Source organism: Enhydra lutris, unplaced genomic scaffold, assembly GCF_002288905.1.
Source record: "Enhydra lutris kenyoni isolate GAN:26980312 unplaced genomic scaffold, ASM228890v2 scaffoldscaffold11, whole genome shotgun sequence".
NCBI classification, from domain to species: Eukaryota; Metazoa; Chordata; class Mammalia; order Carnivora; family Mustelidae; genus Enhydra; species Enhydra lutris.
In genome coordinates, this window is record NW_019154095.1 from 14750619 (window position 1) to 14764121 (window position 13503).

A 13503-nucleotide genomic window follows, 5' to 3' on the forward strand; every position below is an offset into this window, starting at 1 on the left:
GTATATGTATTTGTTAAGTAGCGATCTTTTGCTCTCATGATTCAAGGCACAGAGATGTTCCCACCCTTCTCCAATCAGGGTGAGCCTTGACTCTCATTTCTCAAGGCAAACGCTGTAATGGGGCTTCATCATGCATCATCAGACCTGTTGGGCTGTCTCTTCCTGATGGAAAGTCTCTTTTGCAGGTGTGTCCCCATTTAGTGTAAACTCACTGTTAACACTATGATAGGTCTGTGTGACTCTGATCATTTAAACATGCCGTTGCCCTTTGTTTCACAGCAAGATTTCCTACAGCAACTCTAGATCACTAACCTGAAAACATTTCAACTCAGGCTCAGTGGGTCTTCTTAGGGGTTCCCCAAGGACTTAGGTCCCTGAGGTGGCACTTGGACCAAACCGTTTCCGAATCAAATGGCTAATTGGTTAGTGACTGGGATGCGGTTCCATCGAGTTCTCTCCGTTTCCCACCCCACCCCCACCTCCACCATTTCCTTCGGGCTTCTGGGTCCCTCGGGATACACTTTGCTGGTGGTATTCCATGAGCCTTGCTCCAGACTACTGGTGCCTAGAACTTTGGCTTACTGTGCTACCATTCCAAGCAGTGAACTGAGATTTCTGCAAACATGTCCACGAGTCATCAGCGAGATGTGTAATGATAGGTCAGGTATTGCTGTAGCCTACACTCCATCTGGGGATCCAAAGCCATGCAGGGCCCGCCACGTGCCAGGCTCCATGATGGGACAGACTGAGCCTCACAGAAGCTTGGGTCTGCTGAGCGTCACAGAAGCTTGGGTCCTCAAGCCAAGGGAGACATTTGTGTGCACTCTAGACTCTGGGAGGGCACCCACAACTTCTACCTTGTTCTATGAGTTCTTCAGTCCTTCGTACTTTTGATTGGTGATCCAAGCTAAGATATGCCCTTTCTGGGACTTGGTATAAAATGAAAAACAAACAAACAAACAAAACCCCCCCAAAACAACAAAAAAACACAAGTCCATGAGCTGGGCCAGAAACAGAAGACAGCTTTGCTTTTGTGTGGGCTTCGTTTTTCTGGGCTGGAAGGAGCAGGGCAGGATTGCAGCTCTAGACCCCAAGGATGGCTCCTGGGTGTGGAGTGGACACAGACAAGGGCCTGCTTTGTGCAAAGCAGGACAGAGACGGGCCCAAGACTCCATGCACTATCCACTCGAGGTCTGCTAGCCCCATGGGTCGGCTCCTACTCAGCTCATCTGAGTGACCGCATGGGGACAATGCAGAAGATGACATGGAGTTGAACCAATGAGGAGCTGGATTTTCCTTACCTCCAGAAGAAATAAAGGTTGGGGTTTTTGGTGTTTGTTTGTTTTAAGAAGTAAGGACTTTAATGTATGGAATCATCCAAGAACAGTACCTTTACAATTTTGGTGGCCTTGATTGCGTTAATGAAGCTATTATTCAAATAGAAAATGAAAACCATCCCACCATGGAGGCACCCTTGGCTGAACATTTGGGGACAACAATAGCAGCATCTATACGAACAGTAGGAGGAGAATTGAGACCAGAACCCAGCCGTTCAGTCGGACAGACAGAGCCGAGCTGGCCTGGTCCTTCAGCATGCACATCACCCTGGACCAGGAGCCATTGTTGGGCAGGGGAGTGATGCCCGCCACGTTGCACATGACATTGTAGACATCCACGGATCTGATTGGAGCAGCTCTGAAGTTGGATTTGAAATCTGAAAGGGAAAGGCAAGCAAACAAGTAGTCACAGCCATGCCGGGGCAGAAAGGGGCCAAGTCACAACACATAGAATTCTACTCAGGCTCCAGGCAGCTTTGGGATTGGAAATCAGCTCTGTCAATGGGGCGCGGCCAAGTCACGGTGAACTTGGAAGGGGATCTGGAAGGGCTATAGCTTACAAAAGGAAGCTGTTCTCTAGGGCTCAGGGAGATGAGTTTCTTTAGAAAGACAAGTCAGCAGACTATCTTTGTACATAACTGTGGGCCCTTCCTGACAACAGAGCTATCCTGGAGAGGCAGAAGGCATCCCATGTTTGTTGCTCATTTCTGCCGAGCCCTGGAGAGCAGGTGTGGTCAAAAAGGCTGACTGTCTTGCTGAGCTCCCCAAACGCAATTATACGCTCTGCTTATCTTCCAGAACATCTATCTAGCAGCAGCTGGTTGGCCAGGGGGCCCCTGAGCCACTGAGGAACATTCCTTCATTTTCCTGCCACATTGAGGTCTCAGGTCTTCGTGGAATGTGAACCTGTATGGTTTCCTCAGTTCTGGCCACCTCAGAAACAACAGCGATGGTTTCTTAAATATGTTTGGAGAATCAATGGAACCTTCATTGGGAGCCTTTCACTGGCAGCTCAAACAACTTAGCCGAGGGGAAAATGAGCAAACTGGTATTGGAGTTGGGGACCCAGGTGAGGGCATCAAGAGCTCCTCGGGTCGAGGGAGAAGAGTGCTGTGCTTGCTAACACCCAGCGGCTGCCCCAGACTCCAGTGGTGATGCAGGATGCTAGAAGGCAGGGGCAGCCGTTCACAGCCTAGTGAGTGCGGACGGATTGCAGAGAAGAGTCCACTTTCTCCTTCTCCACAGGAGGAAAGAGGAGGCTGAAAGCCAAGTCCATGTCTGTTCAGAGAGTGAGTGTAAGAAGTTAGTAGTGTACACAGCAGTTTCTCTTTTGGGCCCCAAACTGGAGCTATATTGAGACTGAATTCTAGAAGGAGGTTTTATCTAACCAGGAAGGCCTCTGCTAGCGCTTTCAGTCCATATAAGACTTTGAAAGGAAATGGGTGGTTTGGGGGCTGTAAAGCCAAGTTGTCTCCCTCAGAAGATAATCCTTTATAATTGCTCTGCTCAAATGATCACAAGTACTTTAAAAAGCAAACAAACACCAATGGCAACAGAGTTCAGAAGTGCCGGCACCAAATGCTGCTCTTATATTAAGCCTGAAATCACAAGCACAGAAGTTCTATTCAGAAAACGCGCCCACAGAGTATGTTCGACCCAGGCCTACTTCCCAAGTGATGGGAGATGACTTTGGAGAGGTAACGTTGACTCTAGCATAAGAAGTTATTAGGCTCCACAACCAGCCCACAGCCGCTTAGTAGCTGGGCAAGCCCAGGAAAGGGCATGGGAAGGCTACCTAAACCACAGTTCCAGGCACAGTGCATCTGCTCGATGAGCGGTAGCTATTCTTAGTAATAAGTGTGTAGAATAAACACCCCATAAGGGCAAACTATGGACTGGAAATATTTACCCTATAAATTATTCGGAGGATTCATTTTATTTGGGGGGCAGGAAGGATAAGGGATAAGGCAGCATCACCTCATGGTAAAAACTGGTCAAAATCTGGAACCTGCATGGAGAGGAGATTTAGGACTGCCCCAGAATCACAGCCCTTCTCAATATCAAGGCGATGGATTGCAACGAGGTGAGGACAGTGGTGAGACTTTCCCAGAGCAGAATCAGCTGCGGTATGAAAAACCAATGGAAAGCTTGTCCCAGCCATGTGGCAGCAACTCGTCTCCCTCCTTGTGACTTGCCATGGACCTGGGCGTGATGACCACACTGCCTCGCCACATGGTGGCCATGTCCTTGTCATGTGTGTGGGTGGGGATGGTGTGGGGGTGGCAGACAAAGTAAACCCAACATGTCCTTCCCCAGCCTTCCAAATGCCCGTGTCTTTAACACTCAGTGGGAAAAACAGAGATCAAGCTCTACTGACAATAAAATTATTAGAAAACATTTTACATTGAAAGTACAAAGTTAAATCCTCTGCACGTAAGCAGGAAGGAGATTTGGGGTCCCTCCCCATTCCATCTGGGTCATGAATTCCTATGCTGCAGTGCTAGGACTTTGGGCCCAATGAGTAGAGGATCCAGGCTAGAATGAGAGCTTCTAGAAAATTCCTTAACAGCAGAACAATACCAGATCCAGCTGGGGAGGACCCGGCCAAGCTCTACTAACTCAAGGTGGCATGTTGAATCTGGATTGGCAATCCAGGTTATCTCCATGAATTTAAATTTTCCAGATATTGAAACTGTTGCTCCTAAAGAGAGAAGGTTCTGCAGCCGCACGCCATGCCTGGCCACCTTGGGCTGCTCTCCGGGTGAGGCTCGCTAGCTCACAGGCAGCTCACCGACTCACACTCCTGCCGTCTTGTCTTGAAATGTGGAGTTCTCTGGGGACGAGATTAGGTGGTTCAAATTAGAAACCGGGATTAACCAGAGAAAGGCTATCTTCCAGAATTATTTCCTTTTCTTTCTGCTGGACCAGACTTACTGACTTCTAAGCTGTACCTGAGCAGCCGTAACGATGCCCGGCTTCCTCCCTGAGAGAGAAGCGCATACAATTAATCAGGAAGGATGTACCTTTATCTCAAAGTGCAGCTAGATAGCTATTAAAGGCCTCACTCTTAAATTTTCTTCAGAGTAAACAGTCAGTGTGTAAAGCTGTTCAATCTTTCATGAGAACTGGAGCCAGAAACGTGATGGTTTGAGGGAGGCTCTCAAGGCGATATCTGCCTAGAAGCATTTTTGTAATGGGCCCAGTCCACTTCCATCAGGGGTCATCTCTCTCTCTGTAAAAGGCTTCCGCTTTTGGTTTAATAGGAGCCTATGATGGAGGCTTTTGTGGACGGACAAACTTTCCCCTCTGAATTTAACTTTAAGCTCATGTAGCTTTGGATACTTTGTTTTAAAATTTTGGTTTGAGGCTAGATTTGCTGTATGCCTGAGACTGCTGCTTATAAACCCTCCTTCTGCTGACAACTGGTTTGCATTCACGATCTTACTTCTCTCTTCTGAGGAAGGAAAAAGTTACGCTTTTGAATGAAAGCCCTGATGTTAAATTAAATGTTCTCCCATTTAAAGGCCGAGGCCGTGGAAAGTCGCCAGACTAATCCATCCAACAGTTGACCTCAACAATGTCCTTGAGGCTTCCTTCGTCATTCATTACGTTTTTGAGTTTTGGTGAACTCGTGTTGAATGTAGTTTAAGAGGTTAATCTGACCTGAGGCGTGGTTGACAGGGCGCTCCCGCTAACTCTCACTAGTTCATGGCCGTGTGCCTGGACACCCTCTGAACTCTCTTGGTCCAATGTTGTGAACCCAGTTAGCACTCTGTAAATGTTGGCTGCCACTGGTACTCACACTTGCTTCAGGACTTGGGCACTCGTATCACATATGAGAAAGGACCTGGACTAATGTGATCCCTAGGCTCGGGAGGCGGAGCACGCAGAAATGGACAACCAGCTGTTGTCAGCAGCTATTTTGCGGTAAGTAGAGTGACCCAAGGCAAACATAGATCTTTTGTCTTGCTACATCAAGAAGAAGAGCAGACCTTCTAGGCATGATTTCTAACCTATACTTGGAAAGGGAAGCACGGACTGTCATGGGCTGAAACATTATAATCTATGTCCAGAAAACAGCATTTGGAATACGGACGTCAGGGTAAGTGACTACATCTAATAAGGACAGTGGACAGTAGTGAGACAGGAGACTAGCTTATGAGCCAGTCAACTGAGGGCTAATGGCTGCTGAATGCCTCTCTCTCTCTTTTTTTTTTTTAAGAACGAAAGGAGTGTTTGGGTCATAGTATGGACTTTGAGTATTTGATAAACTTCTCCACAATGTGAATTCACAGTCCTCTGTCAGTTAAAGCAAATGACCAAACAGACCCTCTCCATCCCCCCTCTATTCCAGCCTTAGAAATGTATCTGGTCAAGGAAGGCAGAGTAAATTTGCTTTCATCCAAGGACATCCAGATGTCCCTAGGCCTTCTGGCTCATTCAAAGTCCATCTCAAGGTCATTTCCTAGCCTGGTCTTGAGCACATCCCAGCTTCTGGTTGGGCCCTAAACCGAATGACCCACCCTCACAGGGCTGGGTGCTCTAGACAGGGAGGACCTGCGGAGGAGTCAGACCCTGTGACGTGATCACGTCAGCTCAGACTCACAGCTGTCGGCAACCTGGTGTCTGATAAGCTTTCCTGGACATCAGCTAGCTGTGAAATAACATTTTGATGAATTAAGTAAAAAATGAATCACAAACATGTGGAATCCATTTTCTTCACCGCACTCAAGATTTAAAATTTACAAGGAAAAGTATTTGGCCATGTTTGCCAAACCTAAGAAGCATCTGAAAGCCGGCCAGCCAGAGATGTTTCGTGGAGACCAGCTGGATTTACTCAGCTTTGCTCATAAAGAGGGTCCGTAAAGAGATCACTTGAGCCTTTACTAGTGCTGTCAGCCCCTCCTGGAGACCGCTTCCTTGGGAATGGAGGACAAAGCATGTGGTCATGTCTTGCCTACCGGGGCCAAAGGCCAGGAAGATTCCCCTCATGTCCATGAGCTCGTTGTCGTAGCCATGCCACCCGTGCTGCCAGCCTTCCCTCTTGCCGGTGCTGTTCATCCAAAAAGGAAGTGTGTCTCGATTCTGAAACCAAGAGAGACAGTCACATTACACTGTGTCCCAGCCATCGTGATGAGTGAGCTTCGGGCCCACCCACCGTGGGATCTCCTTCTCAGCATTCCCCACTGGGGTTCTCCAACCTCAGATCATGTCCTGCTCCATCCAGGTAGCACAGACCTTGGGAGGCAGCCCGTGAAATTGCCAGAGAACTCTACCTATAAAGGTATTTTCTGAGCAGGACGGTACCTCGTACTCAGTTTGAAAGTCACTAAATATATCACGTGAAAGACAGAAGGGATGTTCAAGTGTATCTTTGGTGTAGAGAAAAGTATATTTGGCCTTTGTCCCAGGTTCCAGGCCCAGAGCTCCTAAAACCCTTGGAATTTCTGGAGTGATGGGGTCGTTTTTGTTATTCATAATGAGCCCCTTTCTCCCATACCTGAGTGTCTGTTAATGAGATCCCTGATGGGTGGGAGGCTGCGGAGCTTCAGGAGGTCACTGGAGGGACCAACCGTGAGATGGAGATGTCCCCTGACCTCTAAGACTGCGTTCAGTCTTGTGGCCAAGGATGGAGTCACCTGTGCCTATGCAGTGGCACCCGTGTAAAAACCCTGGAGCAACGTGGTTCAGGGAGCTTCCAGATGGATGAACAAATTGACGTGCTCGGAGGGTGGCGACCCCAGAGGCAGCCTGGGGGCTCTGTGCCCCTCACCTGCCATCCTTTGCTCTATGCCTCTCTGAGTCGTAGCCTCTGTAAGAAAACTAGTCATAAATAGAGCACATTTCTAGGCTCTGTGATCCATTCTGGTCATTTATCGAACCTGAAAAGGGTTGTAAGAATCCTCCAATCTGTAGCCAAGCCAGACACAGTGTGTAGCCTGGGGACACAGGACCCGGGGCTGGTGTCAGAAGTGGGGACAGTCAGGTGGGACGGAGACCCCTAACGTGAAGGGCTGCTCCAGCTCCGGGGTTGGGACTGAACCGCAGGACACCGACTGCTGTCGGAGAGTTGTTGGAAAACACAGTGTTGAACTGAATCACCTTGTTCTTCTAGCAAAGCCATCAAAGCCCGAGCCCTTCCCGCCACCGCATCCCACCCCCATCTTTCCCCTTCTCGAACCCCACCCTCATGACCCACTGGGGATAGTTAGTTTCCTCCTCTCCATTCAGTCAAATGTGCGAAGACGGCATGGCCGTTCCTCTTACCCAGGCTGGTCACACCTTCGTTTCCTCCAACGGCCTCCATTTGGGGTGGGGTCTAGAACCATCACTTCCCTGTCACCCTCTTTCCTTCAGAACTCAACTTCCTTAGATGGCAGATGCTGGCTTATGCGACAGCTGTAGGTCCTGAGGGGGCCGCTGCCAGCTGGACATGTCCCTCGCCCTTCCCCACGGACTACATTCATGCCTGACGGTCAAGGCACCTCTGCTGAGCAGGGTCTGAGATCTCAAACACTTCAGATGCAGGAAGTGGAATGGACTGGTCATAGCCAACGCAGGGAAGCACCAGTCCCAGGAATTCACAGGTCGGCTCATAAGACGTGTCATAGTACCAGTGATTTAGTCCGCTGAGAGCCTGTGCTGACCGTGGATGACCTTCCCACTGCACAGTTGAAGGAACTGAGGCCCAGAGAGGTTAAGGGACCCTCTTAAAGCCGCACAGCTGTGGAGAGGCAGGACTGGGATTGGAACCCAGGTGGGCTGTCTCCTGGTCTTCATGTACCATCCACGTCCCCTACGGCCAAAGGTTACTGCCTGTGACCTTGCCTCTTTACTCACCAAGGAGTGTGGCCAGTTCTCAAGTGTATAGAAAAAAAGGTTTTAAGATTGGATTCCACTTTGTCGCTTTCTGGTTCTGCACGCTGGCTCAGATCCTGGGCAAGATGCTTCTCAGAGCTTGTTTCCCCGCTGGGTGTTATTATACGTGCCTCCCAGAGCTTCCGGAGGAGGACAGGACTGTGCGCCATGTGCCCGGCACAGAGTAGATGCTCAGTAAATGGCTGTGGGATGGTCACCAGATGCCGCTGGCTGTGGGGCGGGGTACGCTGGTCCCGCACAGTGGGGCAGTGATGGTTGTGGGGCCTGAAGTCCCCTTTGCTTAGTTAGCTGTCATGCTGCATTGCACACCCGTCCCATCTCACCCCATAAATCGCTCCCTTGCTTTCCAAATCACACTATTTCACTGACTCTCCATTTCCTGAATTTCCATCATCCCCTGTCCCTCCTTCCCCAGCTGTAGCTTGTATTTTTCCATGGGAACGTTTTCAGTAACTTACTGCATTTCTAACCTGTTATACCATTTTTGTTCTTTGTCTATGGTGATGATCACAACACATCTCAATTTAGCTTTGTCGGCTAATTGGAGGTGTTGCTTCGCCCGTCGGGCTCCCAGGCACTGATTCCCGCAGCACCAGATAGAACATTCTCTTACTCACGACCTCACCAACTGTGACCCCCACAGGACATATGTGCCCCATGACAAAGGGACAGATGAAAGGGAGACGAAGACGGATTATACCTGATTTACAAATTCCAGTCTGGAGTCCACGAACACAAACATAGAGCCTTGAAAACCTCAGCCTGAAGGTAACTGGGGCTTTGTCCGATCGTAGGTAAATGCGTTCCTTTTTATTAAAGTCACAAGTTGCTCCAGTGAAACAACTGCTCTTACTGATTTTAAAAGTAATAAGGATCTGGCAGCTTATGGGAGAAGCTAAGCAGATCCCGGAAGTGACTGAATGGGTGACGTTACATGCGCAGCCTTAACTTCCAAATGGCATGAGGACGATTTTCTCCCTTTCCTTTCCTGGTGGCTTCCCCTGTTTTTGTTGTGTAACCCCACATTGTCACCCTAGATGCCTACAGATGAGGTCCTGCTGATGAATGTGTGTCCCAGGTCGCTCAGCCTCCAGAGTAGAAATCCCCAGGCTGCGGATCCTCCAGCTGCTGGGCGAGGATACCTAACCCCAGCCCGACTCTCGCAGGCCCAGGGACTAGCCACAGGCACCCACCTATGAGACCACCTATGAGACCACCAGAGCCACAGAAACATCACCATGTCTGGGGAGGTGCCCAGAGCCTCCAGATTTGGTCAAAGCTGAGACAGGGGTAGAGGAGTGGTGTTGTGTGTGTGTCCGTGGGGGAGGGGGAGGGCAGTGTTCCTAAGTTGGGGTCACTAAGAAAACTGGGCTCATGGTGGGGTTGGCAGCCAGTTCCCAGGAAACACCGGGTCCTCCTGCAGCATGTCATAGAAGGCCCAAATAAGGGCTCCACCTGGAAGGGGTTTCCCCCTCATGAATAGGTGAAAGGGGGAATCTAGAAGGCGCAGGGTCTTGTTGGGGAAAGGAGCCCCAACAGGGGTGGGAGATGTCCTTGTCTTCCAGGGGAGAAAGCAGGGATCTAAGAGCCTGTCCATTTTGTTCCACAGCTCAGCAGACATGCGCTGAGCTCTGAATGTGTTGGGCTCTCTGCTAGGCTTTTGGCTGAGAGGCACGGAGGAGGAAGGCATTCTTTCCCCTGAAAGAGCTTATCTTTAGTGAGGAAAGACGAGGGGTTACGGCCTCTGTGTATTGATTCCTGAGGTGGCCGGGACAGTCAGTGAGGTACCATGAGGCCCTGGGGAGGACTGTGGTGGGAATCACTGTCCGTGGGAAGGGCGAGCCTGCATAGTGGGGGGACCCACTGTGAGAGGCCACCCAGATGGCTCCAACAGAGTGTGGGCAGGTCCCGAGGCGTCCCCAGCAATGAACCTCTGGGAGCTCTGGCTGGGGGGAAGGCCAGGCCAGGCAGGGACAGCTTGTCCCACCTCGTACGGGAGAAGCATAAGGAAGCAGCCACGGCAGAGAAACTTTGGCCTGCATGAGGAGGAGAGAGGACCTGGCGTTCTCCACTCTCAGTGCCTGCCTGAGGTCGTGCCAGTCAACAGGGCGACCAACCATCGCACTCTGCCCAGGACTGAGGGGCTGCTGGGACACAACACTTCAGGACAGTTCCAGGGAAAACCAGGACATGCTGGCTATTCTCCAGTGAATGCTATCTTGGAAATTTAAATAAAATCTTCACCAAATGTAATTTGTTCAGCACGTTCCAGAGCTTTCCGGGACCCTTCCTCTATACACAGGTAGGGAGACGTGCTGGGACCTTCCTTTGATGAGCTACTGAACTAATTAATCATTTCTAACAGGAAAGAACCAGAAAGAGCTCCACAAGCAGAAATGCTGTGAGAAAGGGTAATTCTGTTCATACACTTGTGTTCCTTGATCTCGGTGCCTGCTTCCCAAATTCAAGCAAGCTGAGGGTAGGCATTTCCACGTGCGCCAGGGGCATCTTTATGAGATAACGAGTTACAGTTTCCTGCCTAGATCTTTGTCTCAATCATCCTTAGAATTAAAAAAGAAAAAAAATGGGATTGACTCCTTAATTTCTCTTTCTTCTGTCTTGTTGTTGGTGTAGAGAAATGCCACTGATTTCTGTGCATTGATTTTATATCCTGACACTTTACTGAATTCCTGTACAAGTTCTAGTGGTTTTGGAGTGGAGTCTTTTGGGTTTTCCACATATAGTATCATATCATCTGCAAAGAGTGATAATTTGACTTCTTCTTTGCTGATTTGGATGCCTTTAATTTCCTTTTGTTGTCTGATTGCTGAGGCTAGGACTTCTAGTACTACGTTGAATAGCAGTGGTGATAACGGACATCCCTGCCATGTTCCTGACCTTAGCGGAAAAGCTTTCAGTTTTTCTCCATTGAGAATGATATTTGCTGTGGGTTTTTCATAGATGGCTTTGATAATATTGAGGTATGTGCCCTCTATCCCTACACTTTGAAAAGTTTTGATCAGGAAGGGATGCTGTACTTTGTCAAATGCTTTTTCAGCATCTATGGAGAGTATCATATGGTTCTTGTTCTTTCTTTTATTAATGTGTTGTATCACATTGATTGATTTGCAGATGTTGAACCAACCTTGCAGCCCTGGAATAAATCCCACTTGGTCGTGGTGAATAATCCTTTTAATGTACTGTTGAATCCTATTGGCTAGTATTTTGGTGAGAATTTTTGCATCTGTGTTCATCAAGGATATTGGTCTGTAGTTCTCTTTTTTGATGGGATCCTTGTCTGGTTTTGGGATCAAGGTGATGCTGGCCTCATAAAATGAGTTTGGAAGTTTTCCTTCCATTTCTATTTTTTGGAACAGTTTCAGGAGAATAGGAATTAGTTCTTCTTTAAATGTTTGGTAGAATTCCCCCGGGAAGCCGTCTGGCCCTGGGCTTTTGTTTGTTTGGAGATTTTTGATGACTGTTTCAATCTCCTTACTGGTTATGGGTCTGTTCAGGTTTTCTATTTCTTCCTGGTTCAGTTGTGGTAGTTTATATGTCTCTAGGAATGCATCCATTTCTTCCAGATTGTCAAATTTGTTGGCGTAGAGTTGCTCATAGTATGTTCTTATAATTGTCTGTATTTCTTTGGTGTTCATTGTGATCTCTCCTCTTTCATTCATGATTTTATTTATTTGGGTAGAGGACATGAACAGACATTTCTGCAGAGAAGACATCCAGATGGCCAACAGACACATGAAAAAGTGCTCCACATCACTCGGCATCAGGGAAATACAAATCAAAACCACAATGAGATATCACCTCACACCAGTCAGAATGGCTAAAATTAACAAGTCAGGAAATGACAGATGCTGGCGAGGATGTGGAGAAAGGGGAACCCTCCTACACTGTTGGTGGGAATGCAAGCTGGTGCAACCACTCTGGAAAACAGCATGGAGGTTCCTCAAAATGTTGAAAATAGAACTACCCTATGACCCAGCAATTGCACTGCTGGGTATTTACCCTAAAGATACAAACGTAGTGATCCAAAGGGGCACGTGCACCCGAAAGTTTATAGCAGCAATGTCTACAATAGCCAAACTATGGAAAGAACCTAGATGTCCATCAACAGATGAATGGATAAAGAAGATGTGGTATATATACACAATGGAATACTATGCAGCCATCAAAAGAAATGAAATCTTGCCATTTGTGACGATGTGGATGGAACTAGAGGGTATCATGCTTAGCGAAATCAGTCAATCGGAGAAAGACAACTATCATATGATCTCCCTGATATGAGGGAGAGGAGATGCAACATGGGGGGTTAAGGGGGTAGGAGAAGAGTAAATGAAACAAGATGGAATTGGGAGGGAGACAAACCATAAGTGACTCTTAATCTCACAAAACAAACTGAGGGTTGATGGGGGGAGGGGGGTTGGGAGGGGGGTGGGATTATGGACATTGGGGAGGGTATGTGCTATGGTGAGTGCTGTGAAGTGTGTAAACCTGGCGATTCACAGACCTGTACCCCTGGGGATAAAAATATATTATATGTTTATAAAAAATAAAATTAAAAAAAAAAGAAAGAAAAAAAAGTCACGTTTACTGTTTACTGCCAAATCAGCAAACCAGTTAACGAAGTTTGTTCAACACTGCCTGGAGGCATCTCTGAATTCGCCATTTTATGGCGGATTCAGTCCGTTATGGTGCTGAGCTGAGAGGTACAGGGAGCACGGTCAGATACGGGGATAGGGTTGGGAGTGAGGGTAAAGGCAGAGGGAGGGATAGAAGGACAAGCAGCAAGAGCAGCTGGAACAATCCGTGTCGATGGTTCCTGTCTGCACGTAGCTGAAGTCTTTGCTTTAGCAAAATCTCATTTAAAAAAAAAAATCTCATTTTTTCTTTCATTATTGCATTCTGGGGCTCCGTTAGCACGTAGAGCTCTTGCCTCTTCCTTCCGATTTCCCCTCAGTGTAGATCAGAAAATGGTTGCTAAGCTGCAGACAAAAATACTCCTGAGGAGACGGGAGGGCTGCTGGCTGCCAGGACAACATCTGGGTTCCAGCTCTTGCTCTGCACCCCAAAATGACTCTGTGTGGGGAGGCTGAGGATGCGGAAATCCACCCTTCGTGGATATCCTCCCTGGCGGGGGGAGCTGTGGAGGGCTTTGTCTGGTGTCTCCTGCTCCGTTTGACTTCCGGTCCAGTCTTTCACACTGGGAGCGCTCACTGTCTACACCGCTGGTTCCCACGCCTGGCCGTGCAGACACTGCCCTGAGCTTATCCTG

General features: G+C 48.5%; 1 protein-coding gene across 1 annotated transcript in view; it reads right to left on the reverse strand.

Annotated features, from left to right (window-relative positions):
- Positions 1-1342: 1342 nt before the first annotated feature.
- LOC111144569 (ectonucleotide pyrophosphatase/phosphodiesterase 6) overlaps positions 1343-13503 on the reverse strand; it is a 108056-nt gene continuing 95895 nt past the window's right edge. The window contains exons 7-8 of the mRNA XM_022498911.1: positions 6299-6422; positions 1343-1714 (exon numbers count right to left, since the gene is read on the reverse strand). Coding sequence (XP_022354619.1) covers positions 1509-1714; positions 6299-6422 — 330 coding nt within the window. The 3' untranslated portion in view covers positions 1343-1508. The remainder of the gene's footprint in view (positions 1715-6298; positions 6423-13503) is intronic.